This window comes from Manduca sexta, chromosome 25 (assembly GCF_014839805.1).
Source record: "Manduca sexta isolate Smith_Timp_Sample1 chromosome 25, JHU_Msex_v1.0, whole genome shotgun sequence".
In the NCBI taxonomy this organism is placed as follows: domain Eukaryota; kingdom Metazoa; phylum Arthropoda; class Insecta; order Lepidoptera; family Sphingidae; genus Manduca; species Manduca sexta.
In genome coordinates, this window is record NC_051139.1 from 13,696,431 (window position 1) to 13,720,627 (window position 24,197).

The 24,197-nt window shown below is 34.3% G+C and overlaps 1 protein-coding gene across 1 annotated transcript in view; it reads right to left on the reverse strand.

Annotated features, from left to right (window-relative positions):
* Nucleotides 1-8,555: 8,555 nt before the first annotated feature.
* The window catches only part of LOC115441457 (dynein beta chain, ciliary), a 34,513-nt gene continuing 18,871 nt past the window's right edge, over nt 8,556-24,197 (reverse strand). Inside the window, exons 46-66 of the mRNA XM_030166249.1 lie at nt 23,983-24,158; nt 23,652-23,821; nt 23,264-23,402; nt 22,732-22,896; nt 22,344-22,537; nt 21,731-22,100; nt 21,440-21,580; nt 21,125-21,295; nt 20,524-20,760; nt 20,158-20,237; nt 19,328-19,604; nt 18,169-18,360; nt 17,211-17,382; nt 16,406-16,581; nt 15,629-15,871; nt 15,100-15,282; nt 14,893-14,952; nt 14,569-14,682; nt 14,050-14,198; nt 9,396-9,528; nt 8,556-8,753 (exon numbers count right to left, since the gene is read on the reverse strand). Coding sequence (XP_030022109.1) covers nt 8,592-8,753; nt 9,396-9,528; nt 14,050-14,198; nt 14,569-14,682; nt 14,893-14,952; nt 15,100-15,282; nt 15,629-15,871; nt 16,406-16,581; nt 17,211-17,382; nt 18,169-18,360; nt 19,328-19,604; nt 20,158-20,237; nt 20,524-20,760; nt 21,125-21,295; nt 21,440-21,580; nt 21,731-22,100; nt 22,344-22,537; nt 22,732-22,896; nt 23,264-23,402; nt 23,652-23,821; nt 23,983-24,158 — 3,704 coding nt within the window. The 3' untranslated portion in view covers nt 8,556-8,591. The remainder of the gene's footprint in view (nt 8,754-9,395; nt 9,529-14,049; nt 14,199-14,568; nt 14,683-14,892; nt 14,953-15,099; nt 15,283-15,628; nt 15,872-16,405; nt 16,582-17,210; nt 17,383-18,168; nt 18,361-19,327; nt 19,605-20,157; nt 20,238-20,523; nt 20,761-21,124; nt 21,296-21,439; nt 21,581-21,730; nt 22,101-22,343; nt 22,538-22,731; nt 22,897-23,263; nt 23,403-23,651; nt 23,822-23,982; nt 24,159-24,197) is intronic.

The window sequence follows — 24,197 nt, forward strand, 5'->3', positions numbered from 1 at the left end:
GAAATATTTGGGTGAGGCCCATGTTAAGCAGTGGACATACTGCTACTTATGATGGTGATGAAATCTTACAAACTCAGCGGTTGCATTTATTAATCCAAGTCTACAACCCTGTTTCATCCATATTTACGATTCTCATTTATTAAAGTCAGCGATCTTATATCAAATCTCATCTAATAAGCCAGATTCACAAGAGATCATTATCTCATAAATATAAACAACAGTGTGTCATCACTTTCACTGCATGCTGGTCCGTTGTACGCATGCGTGGTCACGCAAGCCTCATATCAACAGATGTATGAGACAAATATCATTCTCAAGTACTTTGTAAATATCGAAATTGCTCTATCACTTTTGTTAATTTTGTACTGCTTGGTGTTGAATGTTTCAATGCTAGAAAACATGATAATAATAGGGTTATATGTTGCTGGTAAGTTTGGCTATAATTTGCTGCTGTTATCGTTTTTGATTGTGTGAATGATAAGGCGAGTAGGTCGCAGGTCTGATACTATCCATTAACAATAATAGTATTCAAAATATTGAATTACAAAAAAAAACTACACAGAGAGACTGGTTAAAATGTGTATCATATTGTGACACCCATACTTTCATACTTCTGCTTGGGGGTAGAAATAAAGAAAGTGGTGGTAGGTCGCTACTCAAATGTACTCTCATACAAGAGTCTCTCGAAGAGACTAGACCTAATATTGCTAGTACCGTTAACGTGTTAAATCTCTAATTCAAAGTCCTTATAGACTAAGCTAGTAGAGCCAATAAATGGCAGTGTCCATAAAAGGCGTGAGGTCAAACATTCTCGTTGCGTGCATCTATCATAGACAGTCTTGGCGAGGATATAAAAACTCGATAGTGAAATAAACAAGTAAAAAACCTCACCCCGTTGTAACTGGAAGCCATGAAATATAAAAAAAAAAAAAAAAAAACTAGTCATTGCTAGCGGCTCCGCCCGCGTGATAAAGTATTTCCGGGGTAAAAGTCCAATTTTATATTTTGCCAGTATAAAATGCAGCCTATATTTTAAGGTAGCATCCAATAATAAATCGGTGAAAACTATATTCAATTTCATGCTGTAGTTTTTGCATATTTCTTGTACAAACATACAGGAAAAATATCCAAAAATCGTTGTCAAGACAACGGGTTCTTATTAGAATATAAACCTCTCATATTAGTTTTCGTTCAATATCAATAATATACAGACATCGATTTTTTCCAATTTTATATGTAAAAAGATGACTACATATTATATAGTAAACAGACAGCTGATGTTTGCTTATTATTCAATGTAAATACTATGGAGAAGTATACACTATAGTCCGTTCAGAAAGAGAACCGTTTTGGATTTGCGGCCTTTACTGTACTTGATTACCTTTTATGTTTAGTTTCTGTATGTTTCTATAAAAATATCTAAAAACAACACACAAGGTCATTTATAACAAAGCAATACAGCACGAGAAATGAGTTTAACATTTACCGAATGGCGGGGAAGGGTTGCTATGAAAAATCGTAAAATTAGTTAACTTTTCGGCTATGACGGTTTCTGAACAGACTATACTCACAGATTTTTTTTAGTTAGAGAAAGTAAAATTGACCAAACATCACCAACAAAGACACACAGATAGAATTTGATTGCCTTCCAAATTAAAAACCCATACACACATAATCTTTGTTCTCAACAAAGTAACATTAAACAGTAATCGAATAGCCCTACCAATATCCCGAGTTTAAATACAGGTAGCAACTAATTAATTTAATTAGCTACACATAATGTATCTAAACTTACTGGCGAATTATGTGGGAGCATCTGAGTCAACAGTAATTGCTACTTACCTATGTTTTATGCTAATGTGCCCGTGTTTACAACAGAGTTCCTAAATGCTACGTTTAACCTGGAGAAATGGCCTAGGATTATTTCTAGGCCGTATTTTAGCGTACCTTTAACACTAGTTTAGATTTTGAGGTGTTATACGGATGCAACCACCAAGAACCAGTTTTTTTTTACGGACACAGCAGGTACGTCACTGCACCTGATGGTAAGTGGAGTGGGGTCCAATAGAATGTCGACTGACAAGAGATGATTACCCCTCGGCAGTCGACATAATTATGCCGGCTTATTGGAACCGGATATACCTACACGGGCTGATCCCGGAACGCAACACACTTACGTGGGCCACCATGGCGGGTTTTAACACCTTGTGTAAGGTGGTCGCTATCCAGACGGATATGAAATATATCTACCACCAGCAAATGTACAATGTCTTAATAATGTAGTATATGTTTACTTAAGAAACAGTAAGCGTCAATTTCAAATAAACAATAATAATTGCGTGCAGAATTTGAATTAAAATACACACAAACTCTGAATATAATATCATCATTGTAATCAGCTATAACAAAGACCTTCCCTTAATATTTCCAGTTTCTAGTTAGAAACGATAAATCGTATATACAGAAATATAAAAGCTGCGATTGCAAAATATATGTAGGTACATTAACAAACAAGAACTATTACACTCATCCGACACACGCATAGTGACTACATTTGATACAAACCTATCATTTTATGTAAGTACTAACTTCTAACATCTTTTGTTTCCACAAAATTTAACTTAAAAACGTAGCTCGTGTCTTGATCAAATCTTTGTATGTATAAGTTTTGCAAACTGCATATTTTACCAAATTGAAGTTACCCAAAAATTTAGCTATAATCATATCATAAAACTCCTCACTTAATTGGCTCGCAAATTCCAATCTAGTTCAAAAATTGGGTTCTTTACCTGAAGGATGTAAAAAGAAACAAAATATTACACCGGCCGGACACAAAAAGAAACAATCTTGACCTTCGCAATGTCACGACCTAGACATGCCGCAATTTTGATAAAAAGTCCGTCGGTTTTTTCTAGATAGCCATCAATAAAATATTTAGTTACACGTTCTAAGAAAAAAGAACGTGAGCTTTGTCTTGTATAAAACATATTTTTATACGTTTGCATATCGCAGAATCGTAATAGCGCCATCTATTATTTGAAGCGGAAAACTATTGCAATGCCTCATAAAATACTTTGATTTAGAATCCAAAACAGAATTTACACAAGTAGAGAAAAATTACTTATACCCAAAATGTAATGAGCGACAAGGGTTCCTGTCTACTCCCTTTTGTGTTATTGTTATTAACAAAAAAAAATACTAAACACCAAAAATTATATTATTTCTTCGTAGTCAGTGAATCAATTAACTCAAACGTGAAACGTCTTCAAAAATTAATTAATACAAACATTATAAATTTAATAACACATTAACATTCGGGTCAGATATTGCTTCCTCGTTCACATGATTAGCTATTTAAATGTATCACATTTATCAAAATGTAGATTAATTTTGAAAAGAGTTTCTATTTATGATAACTGTTTAACTATACAACGATATTGATCTCTCAGATTAATTCTGAGTTATATTAAAAAGAAAGTTATGTAGAAAATCCTAAATTGGTATCTACACCTTTTCTCAAAGAAGCAATAGTGATTATTGATTTTAATATTGTACTGCACGTCCAGTATCTTTATAATAGCAGATATTATTATTTATACGAACGAAAGAAAGTCATTTTTTATACAAAATTGTTATAAGTACCTACTGCAATTAATTTGATATTATGATAATGAGTACGCGCGGAATCATTGACGACTAAATGCGAACTGATTGGACAATATTACTATGACACTTCAATGTATGTACTACGACAGAATTGTCGTAGTACATACATTGAAGTGATTAAATAATCAACGTAAACTGCTAACGATACAATTCGTACGTGCTTGCCCGTACAATCATTAATAAGTTAGATTAACTGCTTCATTTTCATTTGTAGCTTATACCATTGTCTCAACTTTTTTGCTTTTATTTTTGTCTTTACAATTAACTCCATCATACCCATGGTTACAATCCGCATGGTAATAAGCATACTTTTGGACTAAGCATAATGTTAACCAATAAGAAAGGTAAAGCCGACAATCGAATAAAAATCATAATCAACCACTTTGTAGAAAGAGGTTAAACGACAGTGCATCCAATAGCCGTTTTATTTATTTAATTTTGTAGCGAAATAATTTCTATATCTGGCTGCATAATCGCCTTATCTCATTGACACTATTTTGCAATATAATCGAAAACCACCTGACGAATAACTTAATAGAATATAATTTTCTCCTCAGCAAATAATTATTTGAGTCGTCTCGTTAGTTAATTTTGTTCACTTGTCTTGAACACTTGCAAATAGAAACTCGTCGTCAACCTTGACATGAGCGTTTATTACATTGTGCGATCATGTGTGGGCCCATACATGAGCTTATGATGAATAGAACGGTGAGTGAAGCTTTAATAATATAGCTTTCTAACGTAAAGCTTACGTCTGTATGAAAATAAAAATTGCAAGTATTGTACCCGATTTAGAAAGACAGAAAGAAAAGAAATGTATTTTGCAACAAACACAAGTTACATACACATAACAAACAAAAAACATTTTAACATCATGATTAAGATAACTAAATAGAAAATTTTAGTCTCTATAAAAATATGTGTCGCAGAATAGATAACCGCTGGTATAAGCGTATTCTGGAGCGGAGACCGCGTCTTGACAAACGTGGCGTGGGACGCCCTCTGACATGACTTACACAAATGGGCTGGCTGTGGCTGGATACATAAAGCAGCAAACCGGGCTCGGTGGCGTACCTTGGGAGAGGCCTATGTCCAGCAGTGGACTGCAACGGGCCGATGATGATAATAAAAAAATATATAGGTACGCAAAAAAATCAACTTACTTATTCTCATCGTATTAAAACCATCGATATATATGTACTTCACTGTGTTGAACTGAATTGAACTGTCATCCATTCAAACTGATTTTAGTATGGTGTCAATATTAATGCTTGTGGTTGTGTACGGAGTGGCGCTCATAATATAAAAACGCGAGTCTAAGTGTAAACTTGGATTTGAATAAGAAATATTAGTCAAATAAGTAAAATTAACAGTGACGATTTGGTTGCCATTTTAGTTCAGATTTTAAACAAATAGTTTAAACGAAATAATCGATTGTTATAATAGACAACTGCACATTTATAAAAAAACAATGCACATTGTACAAAATCATTAAAGTTAATGAGCATAGCTTTGTGACTTCATAGTTCTTAACATGGTTCATACAATACTATTTTGAATTTATTACACAGTCCATAGATTTATAACTTTGACATTTACATAAACACGGATGTACCGTGAAAATATATAGCTCTATCAAAAATAAATTTCTATTATAATTAGGCCTTGCCTTATAATTAATCTATGTTAAAAAAATAAACATGACAGATGTTAAACGTATTATAAAAACATAAATTATTAATTTGGAGTATTAATAATACAGACATAAATCCATTATAACGACGGAAACTGGGTTGAATTTTGAAAAATAGAGATTTTAAATAAATTACAATAACGTAGCTTCTTGGCTAAGTTATTGTAAGTTAATTACTAGTATTCTTGATTGTAAAAAATAATAAAATATTGAATCGTTAATTAAGATTTTGCCACATATGATATTAAAGTGATGTGTATTTCCGCCCGTATATATATTAATGTAATGTAATGAATACATTATTTATCAAAAACGAGTTCATACCAAATGAACCTAAATAATAGATCGGATAGCATCTCCTAATGCTTTTACCCTAAGCTTTTTGGCAAATCTAGTTTTTTAAATGTAAAATCAAACTCATAATTAATATATCTCTCCTTGTATTGATTGATTACAATCAATAAAATCTTGAATTGTTGATACGGATTTTGCCACATTATGATATTATTGTAATGTATATTACCGTCTAATGTCCCTGAAATACATTATTTATCAAAAACGCTTTCATACCAAAAAAAATTACCAAAATAAAAGACCGCATAATATCCCCTAATGTGCTGAAGATGGTCACCGTACAGTTATAGTTGCCATATCAGTGTAGATAGCCTATACGTCTAGCTAATTGTCGCAAAAAGTGAAATTTTCCAAAAGTGAACCCGATCCAACATTTAGTTACCATATCTATGAATGCGGTCAACAAATCATTTTAATGATAATAGGGTACCGGACTCATTATTTTTCTTTACTTTTTTCAAATATTTACATAATATAAATTATAACACAGAAATAATTTTTAAAATCCGGTCAAAAATCAACAAGTTATAAGTCTTTGAATTTCGGTGGAAGGGGTAATTAACAAGAAACAGAAAAGAGACGAAATATCTACTTGTGACGTCATCGGGAATTACGACGCGTGCGAAAGAAAGAGATGTAGCGATATCCCCACATCGCGCCCACTTCTGCACATTACATTATTTTAAATATGAATTACTCGCTCATTTTTTAACCAATTTTTATGCAGTTTTCGCAGGAGTACTTCTTTTTCATATTATTAACCATTATATATAGAATAATGAACAAAATCAAGCATAGACCGGTCCCCTATTGGGTTCTACATAAAGGTTAGATGACAGGAATCACTTTATATAAACCTTTCGCCCTTGTTAACTGACAAAAATCGCACGCATAAGTATTGAAAATCACAGCGTAATGAGTAAATAAACCATTTAATCAAATTAAAAGCTATTTTTTGTCTCAATTATACCTCGTCCCACGCGCGTTTCTAACAAGAAAGCAAGCCACTTCACATGCAAATACGTATGCGGGACCACCACAGCGAAAAATACGAAATGATGTTACAAATAGTGAAATGAATAATAGATTTCTCTTGTAACATAGTATTTTATGCATGTAGTCGTAATGACGACACACAATGACATTTTAAATATGAATCAGCAACGAAAAATAACAGAAACATAATTGACTAAATTATCGCAATATAATGACTTTAAATCATTCAGCGAATACTTTTCAATTAACTACACCTGATCATAAAAATGACTAACGCGGAAAATATGTTATAAATTTTACTAAACTATGTAAATGCTTACGTTATCGATTGCATTTATTTACAAATTATGGAAATGTCCTTTAGGCCATTTAATATTATGATTCGTTTTATAGTCTTATATTTCTCGCGGTAAGATGATACCAAAAACCAATGACGAAGATCGTAATGATTAGTCATTTGGCACTTCCCCCTCTCCGCCTCTAAACCGGGATTGACCACAAGTATTTACTTCTGTATGTACACATAATATATGATATCACTATGTAACAAATCATCAACGTAAAACAATTACATTTCATCCCTATCCTTGGCGTGAAATACTCTTTAAAACAGATATTAAAGTTCCAAATAGATTTTTTTTAATTTATAACAAAATCTCACGCCTTTATATACAAAAGGATAAGCATTAGCCTAGTCTATGAACCAACACTTCGGCGGCTTTATCCGACATGATAGCGCCAACTCTGTCATTCAGCACAAAATCCAATGCCAGGAGAATCAAACGTGTACTTCAGTCTAAAATCACTCAAATATCATTACCCGGATACATCAGTAGACTAATGAATAACATTTTAGTGAACACATTTGCCAGGGAAAGTGGTTTTAGCGTGCCTTCGTCATGAAAACCGAGTATCAGGTCACAAGGCCAGTCAAAAGGTCGTCTTTACTTCATTAAAACACCCAGAGGCGACGGCAAACAAAATATAATGTGTCATCCATGAGTCAGCCTACACAGTTTGTCTATTGTTCATAATTTATTCTGGCCTTCTTGATGCTTTGTCGATTTCAAAGGACATAATAGCTAAAGAAACAAAGATTTGTCCGTGACATTATATGGTAAATATTGGAAATATATGTCTTGAAAATTATTCATACATGATGGAATAAAAAGCATTATGCAAATAATGATTTAATATTTTAGTCAACTTAAAATCTAAATACGAATTAACCCAATACTAAAATACAACAATTTTTGCTTAAAAAACTATAAACTCCAGTAACAAAATGATTCTAACGCTTGAAAGGCAAACATTTCTAAGCGACTATCAGAAAACTTTCAGTAAAGTGATTTTAAGTCTTGATTTTAATAAGAAAATTTATAACAACTAAACTATTTACTTTATAATAAAATATAGTCTAATGATATTAAAATTGTTTGGAGGTACAAAACCTAGATCAAAGAACGCAAAAAAAATTCGCAACTCCAAATATTTATATGAGTAATTTTCGGTATATTTGTCGCTTAGATAAGATTGCATTTCAAGCATCGATACAAATATCAATAAAACTCATACGAATTAATAAACATCAACAAAACGAGAAGTAATAAACGACGCATGAAATTTTATCATATCTAACCGACAAATATACCGCAAATAAGTTATGTACAATATTTGTAATTGCCAAACTTTTCTGCGTAATTTGACCTAGGTTTTTTCATCTTTCTAACAATTTTTATATTATTAGACATTATTTCTATAAAGTAATTAATAGTTTAATTGTTATGAATTTTCTTAAATCAAAACTTTAAATCACTTTATTTAAAAGTTGACCGATTGTCGCTTAGATATTTTTGCCCTTCAAACGTCGAAATGTTATTATTTAAATCTGTAACAACAACGCGACTCCTGCTAAAATCCACTTAGCAGGCTTGTCCTTGGTCTTCAAGTTAAAAGTCCAGACATACGTCGGGCCTCTGGTCCTGGTCTTGTATACAGGACACTCGTACATGTTGCGCAGATCTTGCTTATCCTGTGTGATGGCCTGGAAATACAATTAGTCATTGACTTTTCAGAACTTTACAAGTACTCTTGTGACTGATACATGAGGTTTTAAATTCCACTCACATACGCCTGTTCTCCCCAAAGTGGTAGGCAGAGACGCAATAGATGAATTCAGTTTCCGCCATGTGTATTCCGCCCCATGATGAGCTAGCGTATCGCCATATTATCAGACACGAATTGCAAAGTCCGAACTGAGTAGAAAAACTCAATGTCACTTTCCGACTCGGGATCAAACCCAAGACCTCGGCACTACAATCGTACTGTAATACAACTACGCCGCCGAGGCAGTCTGTTACATCCCATCGTATGACACTATCTATGCAAAGCGAAGTAATTTATAAGAAATGTTGATTACAATTTCATAAAGTATGTTAAAATATGCTTAATCACCACTGTCATATAATATGTCTAACGCATGGACGCTAACGTTTTTACTTATCCGCCATTTTCTATAAACGATCCCGATCGGATTTTTCGATCTATTTCAAAAATGGACCCATGAGAACAAAGTTTTTTTAACATGCTTACAAATGACTTATTATGATTGGTTAATTCTTGGAATCGGATTAAATATTGAGATTGGGATCGTTTATTAAAAATGGCTGTTAGTCCTGTAACCTACCCTAACATTGATCACAGGCATCGGCGGGAACAGATCTTTGAGCCTGGAATCCATTATAATCCCCGCCTGGACGTCCCACCTGGCGCCCTCCATCAATAGCCCATGTACATAAGCGCCATCTCGAGGCGCGGACCTGGAATCAGCTATCCTGTAGGACGAGCATCATTCACCTGGTCAACATGCAGTGCGTGGCTATGTGGTATTTACAGGCTAGACTACGCGTATGTATATTTGGAGGAAGCTAAGCTTATGCATGCTTTCGTTTTGTGTAATGTATTTAGTTAATAAGAATAATTGCTTTAATTTATTAATCGCTGATTTTTCATAATGAAATGTAATAAGAGTTCTTTAAAAATCAGCGATTAAACCATTTAAAAATTTAATAAAAAAAACAGCATACATTGCTTTTGAACCAAGAGCAAATTCAAGTACACATAACCATAAAAATTTGAGGAGACAAAGCTCAAAGCTGTGATCACTTACGCAAATCCACACCAAAGCATGAAAGCTTTATTTACACGTTCAATATTACAACCTGAAATATAACTGAAAGGCGAAAACACAACTATACTAAGTCTTACAGAAACCATATGATTACACTGATTGTGACAATGGACTTTAGGAAGTCATTATACAATAATACCATTACAGGATTTATTACTATGGCTGTATCAGGTAAATTCCACTCAGTAATCTCAATTAAAGCTCATGGCTCATAAACCCACTGGTTCATAGTTGTATATAATTTCAGTTTTACCATTAAAACTAGATAATTGAACTCCCGTTTACAAATACGTGTGATAGTAACCAAGACGCCTTTTTACAATTTTTAACGCTATAAAAAACAGAAAAAATAATAATTTCTTATGTTTACGCGAATGTTATTGAAATAATACTATTTTGTCGCAGTTTACAATTATACAACATTTTTAAAATGTAAGTAGATATTGTAATTTTGACTTTTCGGACGACCAACACCTCAGTCACCCCCTGACCATGAAGTCTGAGGGTCTACTTCGAAAAACGAAATCCGTAGTTTCGGATGACGGATCGCACATTTTGGTACTACGAAGTGTTACGGATCCGATGACGGATTCGACGACGGATCCGATCGGTTCATCGCAATATTTAAGACATGGAATTTGTAAGAACTTATACCATCCCTTTTTAAAACCATCTGCGAGAATGAAGTTCCACTGCTTTCTCCAAAAAAAATATACGGAATATTGATCCTACCACTAAGGTAAGCTACAGAACTGAGAGTCTACTTCGAAAAACGAAATCCGTAGTTTCGGATGACGGATCGTACATTTTGTTACTACGAAGTGTTTCGGATTCGATGACGGATTCGACGACGGATCCGTAATCGGATTTTGACACTTATGACATTTTTACTTTCGTCGACCGCACTATGAAAACCCATTTGACATAAAATACATCGTTTCTTCGTTCGGATCTTAGCGTCAATTTTACGAAAGCTCTAAGCCTTTCGTTTGATTTTCGTTTGGTACTCCAGAGGTTTGAAAATTGCTCAATAACTCCTGTGTGAAGAATTGTTGCAATAGGAAAGTGCTGGGCGAAGTTGGAAGCGTCTCTAACTGCGTAAAACCTTCGTAACATGGAATTTGTAAGAGCTTATAGGACTTTGCCACCCCTTTTTGAAACCATCTGCGAGGATATAGTTGTGTATAGTACACTAATTCCGCCATACAACATATACGGGGAATTGATACTACCACTAAGGTAAGCTACAGAAGAAATATTACTTTCTACCTTTCTCAAGAACCTAGCTGGTATTAGTATTGTAGTATTCTTAACGTCTAAATGATCTTGTTTTTGTTTTTTGATGCATTGTACTAAAATGTATATAATATTTTTCTAATTTCATATTTTGACTGCGCTACATTTTTATTCCAGGAGTTGTTAGGGAGCTGTGGAACTAAGTGTAGATGGGTCCATGGCCCAGCCAACAGCCAACAGCCCAGCAAACAGTCTCTGAATGCCTCAGGCAAGTGTCTGAGTCAGCCTCATATATTGACTAAATTTATAAAATTTCCACAAAACCGACAAGAAAGGACTCTTATTAAAGAACAGTGAGTTAATAAATATTAATCATTCTTAGAAAGTACCTAAGTATCATCCACATAGCATTAGCCTTTTAATTTAAAAATAAATTTAAACACTTTATTTACTTAGGTTAAACAAGCCATTAATAATTTCTCATTTTTCATAAATATGTAATTCCAGGCAAATGTATGTGGGTCCATTGACTGCACCCATATAACCATTAGAAAACTTATGAATTTTATGCCATCCTTTGTACAAAGTGCCTATGACTTCGAATTTATTAGACTTTATGTTTTCTTGTTTCAGAATCAAAAAATTAAACAACTACTAACTCGCTCGAGCTGCCATAACCAACACTGCATCACGCATGGAAGATTAACTACCAAATATATGTTATCGGAAAATAAAACATTATTACAATAATTTTTGTATTCGTGTTTTAATTGTTTTATTCATTTCTTTTAACTCTCTCAGAATCCCCTCCAATACTTCTTTTTTTCAGTTGGAATGCGAAGGACCCCATTAGAAGTCGCCTGTGTCGCTGGGCGCACTCGTCGTACTCTCCTTGAAACTGTTAGGTGGAATCATAAGAAAAATGTTAATTAACATCCTAACATAGGGTACATAAATATATGGGTTCTTATTCCTACTGGAATGCAAAATAATAAAATTCACAAAAAGATTCAATAAATTTTACCGTAAAAACCGTTGTGTATATCGATGGGCAAAACTAATGATTTCTTTAATAGATCAAACCAAGGAATTTACTTGTTATTACACAATAACTGCCTTTGCAATGAAAAACAGCATTTGTTTAAAGCGAGTAAATAACATTTTAATAATAAACTTACCAATACAATAAACAGTTTTACTTGTAAATTACAATTCCAATTTGTTGTGATTTTCGTCAGTCAACTTGTCCATCAATTGTCAAAAATTCTAATATTCCACAGATTAAAACACAATGCAATAAGACCGTAGATTGCAAAATCAACAAAAATATTTGTAATTTTGTAACTATTAAATATTTAGAGTTATGAAACAATAGTTATATTACAGAAAACCTAATTAGACATCCAATTTATATGTTTTTTTCACAAGAATATCATAATAGGTAAAAATTTACGGTTTTTGAAGATATACATCTCTAATCCGACACAATATTTTCATTCGAACGATTGTTTATGGTTCCGAAAGGAACGTTGACGGATCCGAAGTAATTTGGTAGTAGGGTTAAATCCGAAGTTCGTCGTTTCTTCGTTTCGGAACGACGTTTCGATGTTCGTTTTTCGAAGTAGGGCCTCTGTGACGGATCCGAAGTAATTTGGTAGTAGAGTTAAATCCGAAGTTCGTCGTTTCTTCGTTTCGGACTGACGTTTCGACGTTCGTTTTTCGGAGTAGACCCTCTGCAGTCTTCGAAACGTCGAAACAAAATTATAATTTAAAATACCGCGATAGAGTCCAGAAATCTAGTTGTTAGGTCAACACAAAAAATATGAGAATGACATTATCGAGAACTTCCGCTACGATATGTCATTCCTATACATATAATGAGGTTAACGATTGTAGGAAGGCATCTCGGCTATAGCCCATGTACTACATTCTATAAGACATTTTTTCCTAAATAATAGAATGAGCAAAAAGATCTATAACCGACAATAGACAGCAGCACAATTTTTGCATAGCATTAAGATGCTTGTAGCCCTGACACATTAGATTTTGCGTCTCAAGATGCAAACAGTTCATAGTATGCTACAAAAGAAGAGATATCATAAAAAATTACACTTACAAATTCATAAAAAAATGCATTTACAAGGCAAGAAGCGTATTTTATTTTAGTGCTGCGTCAATTGATATTTTTGGAGTAAAATTTAAAAGACACACTCATGCTGTATCGCTGTTCTGTACAATCATTCGAAGCTTTTGCTTCATGCGTGAAGTCAAACGCCAATATGTCAGCCAGTCCTCATGCTTAATATTTTACAAATAATTATTTTAAAACTTATGAACTTATGTCACCGAGTTCTCCATTTAAGTTATTTCGTATTATAATAGTATATAAAAGCTTATTACAGTTTAAAAACTGTCTATATATACCTCTGAATGTGTTTAAAGTAAAGAAATCGACGGAATATCAACCCAAAACCTATCATATTTCCAATATTACTAAACAGATCTTAATTTAAAACAATTTTCAAACTGATACTGACTAGTAAAGAAGTTTTTATTGTTTGAAGCTGTCATTATTATAACACTTAAAACACTAAAGATTTCAACATTTTCAAATGTATAATTTAAGGATATGTTTGTTGGTTGGTTTTTTAAACTTTTACTAATTACTTTGTCCGATTACTTTCACTAGTATATTATTAACTATATCGAAAATAAAGCTGTTCGTTTGTCAGTCGAAAATATGACATTTGGATAAAAATAGTTACAATTTTCCTCAACCGAGTTTGAACCAAATTACAGAATCTATACACAAACTTCACTTGTTTACCTTCCTACGAGAAAGATCTTTAAAAAACGGAATAAAATATTTATCTGCAATTATTCTCATGTAATTTCATTATCACCATGTACTTACGTAAAGTCTTCCTTCATCTTCTTAGTGACGTCACATTGGAGGCACATCTTGTCGAGTGGCAGTTCGTATCTCCGCGCAGTACTCTGCATGATAGCCGTCAACAAGCTTTGAGGGTTGAAGAAACCAGCTAACCATACCGATGCCGGCAACTACAACGGAATAATTAAAAACGAACCCAAATATACTAATCGTAACGTTCAAAATCCAATACCAATTAGAGAAAACGAACTAAAACGAACCGAAATATACTAATCGTAACGTTCAAAATCCAATACCAATTAGAGAAAACGAACCGAAATATACTAATCGTAACGTTCAAAATCCAATACCAATTAGAGAAAACGAACCGAAATATACTAATCGTAACGTTCAAAATCCAATACCAATTAGAGAAAACGAACTAAAACGAACCGAAATGTGCTAATCGTAACGTTCAAAATCCAATACTAGTTAGAGACATTAGACATATTTGACTAAAATAAATATTTTTGACCACGAAAAATATTGTATGTAACTTACAACAAAGTCAGTAGCCCAAGTCTCAAGTTCTCTGAGTCGGAGAAGTAAATCTACGAACCAAGCAGCCAAGCCGAGAAGTGATGGATAAGCCCTATTCGCCCAAATTGCTGGAACCTGAATAAATATTAACAAACTTAAGTTTAGGAATATATTCTAGTCTTATGTTTGCAAATTTTATATATATTTTTATAGTTTATGATTGTAATCTGTTTTACGTTTTAATTTAATAAAAACAAAATAAACTTCATTAGACATCCTCAATTTCTCTGCTTTCTTAAATTGATGATAAAGCAATCAATATATAAGGTTTTGATTTGGACTTACTTGATCCAAGAATAATGCATTCTCTAGTTCTTCCATGTCAGAAGTAATTGTCAGTTCACCCTAAAACAAATTAAAATATCTTGATTTCTGATCTTTCCTCGTATTGTAACTAAAGAACTACTCACAATATTATATGAACTAGTTCATCATACTATTTGACTTTAAAAGTAATAACACTATAAATTAATAACACCTTCGCAATCTTACCTTCAGCCCCAAATCTAACTCTTTGAGCGATCGTTTCATTTCTCCAGTGAGGTAGTTCATCCTCTCGCACTCCTGGAACGCTACTATCACGTAGGGCGTTCGTTCTTCCACCTTACCCATTATTTCCACCATATTGAATTCTTCAGGAAGCTTCTCCATTATTTCGTCTAGCATTTGTTTTACCTAATGATAAATTGAAATCATTTTCTGCATCATACAAGACTATTGGGTTCTGTTACATATTTATTATTTAGGGAATAAAGAGCCAATATAGTAACAAATTAAGATTATCAAAATTCTTAAATGCCCTAAATTATTTCATATAATCAGTATCATGAACTACCCATGTATTTTATCATGTCATAAGTCAAAAGACTAAACAAAAATAAACTTTATGTCATGCCCATTAAAGTCATTCTGAAAGAGGCAGCCTATTAGTACTTCATGGTTAATGGATGAGTTAAAACAAGAAATTCATTTTATAATCTTTTCCTAAAAAAACTGATGCCAATCGTACGAAAAAGTATACCTTATCTTCTCTAGTAACAGTAGTAGCACCAGAAGCCTGAGCGTCTCTCGGTTGCATTTCAAATATAGTCCTGAACAAATTCTCCGAAGTTGTTGTTAGGAAACCTATTTCAGCATTAGGATGAAGACCATAAAGATACGGTGATTCTGGAGGCATCGCTTCCTCTATGTACTGATGGTAGCCGCTATAGTCTGTGTTGGGAGGAGTTGGGAAACCAGGAGCCAGTTGTAGTTCACCATCGACCTAATAAACAATGGGATAAAGGCGTGAATTGCGTGTATTTCTTGGGATGAATGCTATCTTTATATTTTATAGTACTTGATTTGTTATAAAGACTGTATTTTGCTGTTAGTAGGATAGATTTTATATCCGCTCGGATAGTGACCACCGTACACAAGGCTTTAAAACCTGCCATAGTGGCCCACGTAACCTTGTCGCGTTCCGGAATCAGCCTATATATCCGGGTCCAATAGGCCGGCATAATTATGTCGACTGTCGAGGGGTAATCATCTCTCATCAGTCGACATTCTATTTGACCACACTCTACTTACCATCAGGTGCAGTGGAGTCACCGGCCCATATAAAAAATAGAAATGACTAAAACGGTATTAACTGCTGTATGAATTATTTACACTTTTTTGTAAATGCAATAAAAAAGTACCTATTATTTCTATATTTATTAGTAAAGAAAAAATTGTTAATAATTAACGAAACCAATTATAGGTATTTTATACATCATATAAAGCATTCTTTGTCTCCGAAATACTATAAACTTACAAGATCCGGCTGCATCAACTCCTCAAGATAAGCATTGCACAACCTCCGGTCCCAATCATCAGTAATGTGACCTCCGTACATGATCTCACCGAACAAGTACCTAAGGTCTTCCCACGGCACCCTCGAATTTGCTTCCAAATAGTTGTACAACACAAAAACACTTATCGTGAGGTCACCTGGTAACAAATGATTCATTATCTATAATAAGTGATTTTTTGTTAAATGATGGAACTATGGTATTAATTGTTAGAACGTGACAGAATTCATACAAAAACAGATACGTCAATATGTTAAACACAATATCGTTTATTTATAAAAATATAGTGGACTGTGAAATGTTGAATAACTTATATTATTCTTGACATCATGTTTATTGTTTGCAATCAAAAACAATATTAAGAATCTTTTGATACTAAATTTCAGATCTAATTAACCCTTTATTGACCCATTTTACTTGCTTAAAATCAAAATTCGACTCTATAAATCCGTATTATTTATATCCATTATTGTAACGAACATAACCTCGGATCAAACCTCGGGTTACTTCGGGAAGGCACTGCCATTGGCTCCCGATGACGTGACATGCACGTTCAGCCAAAAAGACCGTCTGAACCTGATAGGTAACGCGAGCATTTGGAAATTCAGTGGGAGAAAAAAAAATGGCGTGGCAATAAATTAGAAGCATGTCATTATATATTTACTTTTACAAGTTAACACTTTTATAATTTTACCTCTGCAAAAGCTCACTTTATTATATCATTAATTTAATCAGTATTATCCATACATAGAGTGTAAATTGACATACCAACATTAAAAGGGTATATCTTATTCCAGCCCTGCGGCCCAAACTTCCTTCTCTCAGCGACCACAGCGTGGAAGTAGCACAGCGAGAAGAGTATAGCTTTGAACTCTGCTTCTTTGCCACACATCTCTAGCGTTTCTTGATTAAAATTATCTAGAGCCTTGTGTATGTTGGCCTGCACCAAAACAATGCAAGTCAACATAGTTTTTACAAGCAATATAAAGATAATAGTTTTTTGCTGCTAGGATATATTTTATATCTGACCAGATAGCGACCAACGTACACAAGGTATTAAAACCGGCCATGTTGGCCCATGTTTGTGTGTCGCATTCCGGAATCAGCCTGTGTATATCTGGTTTCATCAGGCCGGCATAATTGTGTCGACTGTCGAGGGGTAATCATCTCTCGTCAGTCTTTCAAAATAAGATCAACCTAACGAAAAAGCCTCTCTTGAAGTTTAACAAACTAGGAATTGTAAGTCTATAGCTAGTCTCCTTGAAGAGACTAAATAATCAAATTTCGAGAATGACGCTAAATAATTTGAAAAAAAATAAAAGCTACACAAAGGTTTTTTGTCATAATATCCTAAATGTAGTACTATAACAAAATACTCATCGTCCTCTTAATTCTACACAATCGTAAGAGACGCGCTGGACAGAAACCGGTTGAGGCAGATCATTCACTCCAGATGCAACCCTGATGATGACCACGATCCTCAAATACGAGGGACCGACCAGAGAGAGTACTATGATATATGTAATAATTAATCAATATTAATTTGAAGATATACTTATATCATGTAAGTTATGATGCATGCTGTAGTTTACTGTAAGTAGAGAAACACAGCTATCTTCTGCCGTTATACTGCTATATATGAAAATAATGTAATGTGTGTTCTCTGTTGTAATCTCTCAAATAAATAATAACAAGCATGTTAACAATATTACTTGGCAATAGTGACCTGCATGCCCGTGGGCGGCTCGTTGGTGATCTTGATGCTGGACTCGAGGATGCCCTGCGGGATGATGTGCGCGGCGGGCGTGGCGGCGGGCTCGGCCGACATGAACAGGCGGAACGACGCCGCGCACCCCGCCGAGAACGTCTCCATCTTCTTCTCCAGGCTCGGCAGCCACGTCTTCACCAAGTGGATGTTCTGGGGCAGTACAACCACTCTTATAATAACAATAATATAGCCTTTTCTTCAGATTCATGAAAAACTTAAATATTAGTGCTATCCTTAATCCAGTCTTTTATTTGGAGTTTTCTTATTTTTGAAGATCTGTTTGCCAGTCGACAAAGGCAGGAGGCCAACGTCGGTCGACCAACCTTTTACTCTCACGTCTTTCTTGGGCCACTCTGTTCTAAGTGACGCCTGGCACTTGCCTGATGTCATCGTCCCACCTTTTTTGTGGTCTCCCTCTTTTCCTTTTTTCCTCTCTTGGATACCATCGCGTCACATTTTTGCTCCATTTATCTCTTCCTCTTATTATGTGCCCCGCTCATCGCCACTTCAGTCTTCTAATTTTGTATGTTATATCTGTAACCTTTGTTCTGCTTCTTATTATATAATTTCTCAGTCTGTCTGATTTTTTCACATTCATCATGCTTCTTTCCATTGCGTATTGACATATTGCAAGTTTGTTAGTCATGTTTTGTGACAAGGTCTATGTTTGTCTGTCGTACACAAGAACTGGTAATATGCAGATGTTAAATAATAATAAAGCACTCTTATAGTCGTTTTTAATAAATGATCCCAATCTAAATCTACAATCCGATTCCGAGAATAAACCAATCAAAATAACTCATTTGTAAACATGTCAAAAACGTCTTTGTTCTGATTGGTCCATTTTTAAGATGGATCAAAAAAAGGAATTGGGATCATTTATTGTAAATGGCAGTTAGTCGTACAAGCATCTTATGATGTACTTGTTTGTTTGTAGTCTAAATTCAGAATAACAACAATTCAAGCGAAGAATGAATCCACAAGTAGTGCTATCAAAAAACATTCCATTGCATGATAATTCTCAAAATATTTTATACATACTTTATTTAAATAAACATTTGTTACAACATTTTTACCAAAAAAAACAATGTACATTACCAAATCATAAAACGCTTACCTGCAAAACCACCCAATGTCCTTTCTGCAGTGCCTCATCAATCGCCTGCTCAGCCACAACCTCTTGACCCTGACCTAACGACACATTGTGGAAGTTCCCCCTGTCTGCAGTGAAGTCCATCACCTTGCCCAAAGCCTCTACATCTTTCAAAGGGTTCACACCAGGAGACAGTATGAAGAATATGGGAGTGGTAGGACTCGTCTCTTCGAATGATTTACTGAATTCTACTGTACGGTTCTCTACGTATTTGGTTCCCATTTTCTCTTCTATGTACCCTCTGTAAAATGGATAACACATTTTTTTTCTATCTTTAGTTTATCTTATTACTAGCTTTTGCTCGCGGCTTCAACCGCGTGGAAGGGTTATTCCGGAATTAACAGTTCTGCTATATATTTGTGCCTACACACTTTCCAGGGTCTTTAACTTTTTCCATGCTAAGTTTTATCGAAATCTATTCGGTAGTGTTTGACTAAACCGAAGCCAAGAAACCCTACGTTACTATACAACTGACAGTTGCTGAACTTGCCAAAGTAATTAGTGACAACTTGTGCGCAGCGCCTTAAAGTATTCGCTTGTTAAAACAATTCTAATTTATCTAATAATCTCTCACAACATAAAATTACTAACAAGCACGAATTCACAGAACAATAAATTTACTTCCAGCCCTTTTTCGGTAATAATTGCAGCATTAACATAACTTCCATTTACAGATTTAATTTATTTCTTAATTCATTCAATTTGTCCAACAATGGCTTAAAGAAAATGAAGAACAACCAATTTAAATTGATCTTTAAAAATGTTAGTAATAGATGATATTATTGAGCACTCACGCCACTGCATAGGTCATGCGATCAGGCCGCAACGCTCTCAGCATACATAATCGTTGCAATGCCGTTTTGTTTTTCCATTCCTGTGAAAATGACCGCTTATAACTTCAATTTAAAATAACTGAATCCTGATCAATCATGATTCAAAATTTCGTAAAAAATGGCTACCAACACAATCTGTCCTCTAGATGGCGGTATTTCAAAAAATCTTTACCTCTTTCTAAATAACGACTTCCAGTCTGGAATAAACTGACTGACTAACTGAACAAATTACAAATGAACAATTATTTAAATAATTTATAATTTGACTCTACCTTATGTATTTAATACCTTATCGACATCTAATTTTTCTTCTATATCGTAACAAACCTGTGGAAACTTTTCTTTTTCTGGACATTCCATTTCAACAATCTTTTTCCATCGTTTGGGTGATGTTTCTATATCTCTATCGAGGTTCCTAAATTCATCTTTACCAGCCAAGGAACAGATACCACCCCAACTTTGATTGGATAGGAAGTCTACTGGACTCGTGACGTGTGGCTTGATGGGGAACCGAAGGAAGAAGTCCAGTTCTGCTGGTGATATCTCTTCACTCATGAGGAGAACCTGTCGAGAAAATATAAATATTAGTAGTTCTACCATCACGAAGATTTTTTGCACTTTATCAAGTACTATTTACGAAAAAAATCTTTTGATTATCTGAATAGATTTTTTACAATTTTAAAACGTTATTTCGAATAAATTTTTCTATTTTTCAGTAAACCGTATTCAAATCCAATGATTTTGCATGCAGCGCTTACAAATGGACAAATCAACCGAAAAAGTTGCACGAAATATACAAGGCGCTTGGGGCACATAAAAAATATAAATTCAGCCAAAAATATAAAATATGACGCTAAGAGTATAACATAAAGCAAGAAAAATATTTATTATTTCTTCCTAGAATATCGTCATTTAAATTAATATTAACCTGGAAAGTCATCTGCGACGCGAATATAAGTTTATCGCACTCGAACAGTCCCCTGGAGGTGTACTGGAATACGGAGTACGTGATGCAGTCGATCAGGTTCTTGATCCTCAAACTAACTTCCTCGGCGGGCTCTGCTCGGGATATAGCCTTTTGGAACACCACGCTGAAGGCCTTGTAACGGAGAAAAGAACAAGTATTTCGTAAGCAAAACATAATAAGAAAATTTCAATTACAATTCCTACACTTTTTATACTTGCAATTTATTTAATTTAATATCATAATAAACATGGCGAAATAGTTGGAAAGTAAGATTACCTTTAAGGAAAACTGATAGATCGGATTTATGGTGTTCAAATCATTCAATATGAAGTACAAGAGAGAAGCTCTGGCAGAGGCCGGGCGGTAGAACTCGCGGGCTTGATCAATTTCATGTGACGTCACCTTAGCTTCAGCAACCTAAAGAATAAACGTAGTTGCACTAAATTTACACTGCTAGGTGTAAGAACGAGTTGTATTTTAGATATAATTATTATTTTTATAATTATCTATATCTATAAATATTAAATTGGGAATAATTGTTAAATAACTTGCAAAATCTTTTCCTACCTTTTTCTCGATATCAGCGGCAGTTTTCTTTGTCGTCTCTAAATTTTCGACTAATGCCGTATCACCCAATATATTCTCACCAGCGGACGATAAACGAGAGAGCAGATCATCTTCAAGTCCTTTTAGTTGAATTTTGAACTGATTCTGTTGTTTGGTCAACTCAGCTTTCAGTTCCTCTAAATCAGGTCTTTCAGCTTTAACTACTTCGGCTAGAAGTTGGTCTTCAAGTCCATCTCTCGTTACAGTAAAATTAACCAATGTAGTTTGTGCTTGCATCTCTGGCTTGTAATGTGGATTCGCTAACTTCGTGTGTAGAATAAGTCTGAAGTTCGGACTGTATTCTATTTCTTTGTCGCCTATTTTGATTGCTCTGTTAAAAATAGACATTATGATAATGATTAGTAAAGTTGTATAACAATATATATCAATCGGTATACTTATATAAGAATACGTAGGTGAGTGATTTTAAAAAAAATTGAGAGTCTGAGATTTTTCAACTCTATTAAAAAGCTATGCCCTCCTTGGTAGATGTTGGACTTTTATTAAAAAAAATAAAGCGTCACCCTTAAAACAAAGATTATTTTATAATTAAACACGTCCAATTTTAACTTACCTTCCCTTCTTTATCAAGTTTCTTCCTAATAACGGATCAAGCACTGGATCCACTGTTTCACCGATATTCTCCAACAACACAGTCTCTCCCTTTATAATTGCTTTCTCTATAGTGTCCAAATACCCTTTCTGTCCCAATCTTATCACCCGAAGCAATTCTCCATACTTTTGTTTAATCCACTTTACACCTTGCAACTACAATTAAAACGTTGTGTGACCAAAAAGAACGATTTTTTCAGGACATTTTGTAACAAACACTCGCTTAGTAAATAAAATTTTATTAAATCGATAATATTTGCAGATCTTTTCTTTTGCATAACTAATAGAGTGTAGATATTTTAACTCTTTAATCTAGATTTTAGTACTACTACGAATAAACCTAAATGCACCTGAGGATCGATCATAAGTGGCCAACGATCTGAATTGGATAGTATAGTAGCATTCTCCGTACTCATTCTATCTGATGGAAGTCCTTCGTTTTGCCACATTGCTATCGCAGTGTCGTCTGTTAACATCGTCAGTGGATCTAATCCTTCAGTTATTGGAACTGGAGGCTAGAATACGAAAGGATAACCAAAAGTGTTATACATAATATATCCTACCACCAGCAAACTTATTACACAGCAAATATATTTTATATCCGCCCGGATAATGACCACCATACGCTAAGTGATAAAACCCGCCATAATGGCCCACGTATGTCGCATTCCGGGATCAGCCTGTGTGTAACCGGTTCCAATAGGCCAGCATAATTGTGTCGACTGTCGAGGTGTAATCATTTCTCGTCAGTCGACATTCTATTAGGCCACACTCAGGTGCAATGGGGTACCTTTGCCGAGCCCATATGGAAAAAAAAGTATTACTTTCCTATTTAATAATTCATGTATAATATTCAAATCCTTTGTAATAAGGTCTACTTACTTCCAAAGTTTTCATGAACACAAGCCAATTCTTGTGTAACAGATCTTGTCTGTATTGCTTTGTAAAACATCCGACGTAAGATATGAAAGCGCAAACTAAAAGAACATCCCCTGGCAACGTTGTACTTTGCTGCATCAAGCTAGAATTTTGACAAATATTTTTACAATTGTTTTGTTACCAAGTCTCTTGTGTCATATTTTCAAAACATATAAAGATAAAGAAAAACCTGGCAAGATCAAAATTGAATGAAACAAATGCATGCAAATACTAATTGTCTGCATTAGACTATAAGAAGCTGAAATACTACCACCAAAATCTGTACCAATTATATACAAGTTATAGCTTACTTCTATGTCATAAGTAATTATTATAGTCTGAGCTAAGTTACCTGGAAACAGCCTCAGCCCATCTAACATTCTCACTAGCAAGGCCATTGACAAGTCTGTTGGCGAGTTGTATGGTCCTGTTCGTAGCATCAGCTTCCTGTTGACACTTCAGTTTCTCTGACGTGGCCTTTTCAAATTCTGAAGTTAGCGTCGCAAGTTGCTCTTCTAAAGACTGTAGACAAAATACACTAAATTATGAAACTCTAGATATTATACATTTTAACATGGTCGAGTTACCTTATACTGCTCTTAATAAAACAGTAACAATTTTGTTCCAAACTTTTTAACCGCACTATTTTTATGCAACGTATTAATATAATAAGTTAATCTTACCGCAACTTTAGACTTTATGGATTTAAGTTTCTCAGTAGCAGCAGCTAATTCTGCATTAGCAGCCGCCAAAGCTTTCCTCTTCGGTTCGACATCACAGAAGACTTCGTAAAATTTGATGATGTTGATGACCCACGCGCAAAGACCGGCTGCGGCTGCAGACTTTGAACGGACAAACTCTGGAGAAATGAAATATTTTATTAAGTCAATGATATGTT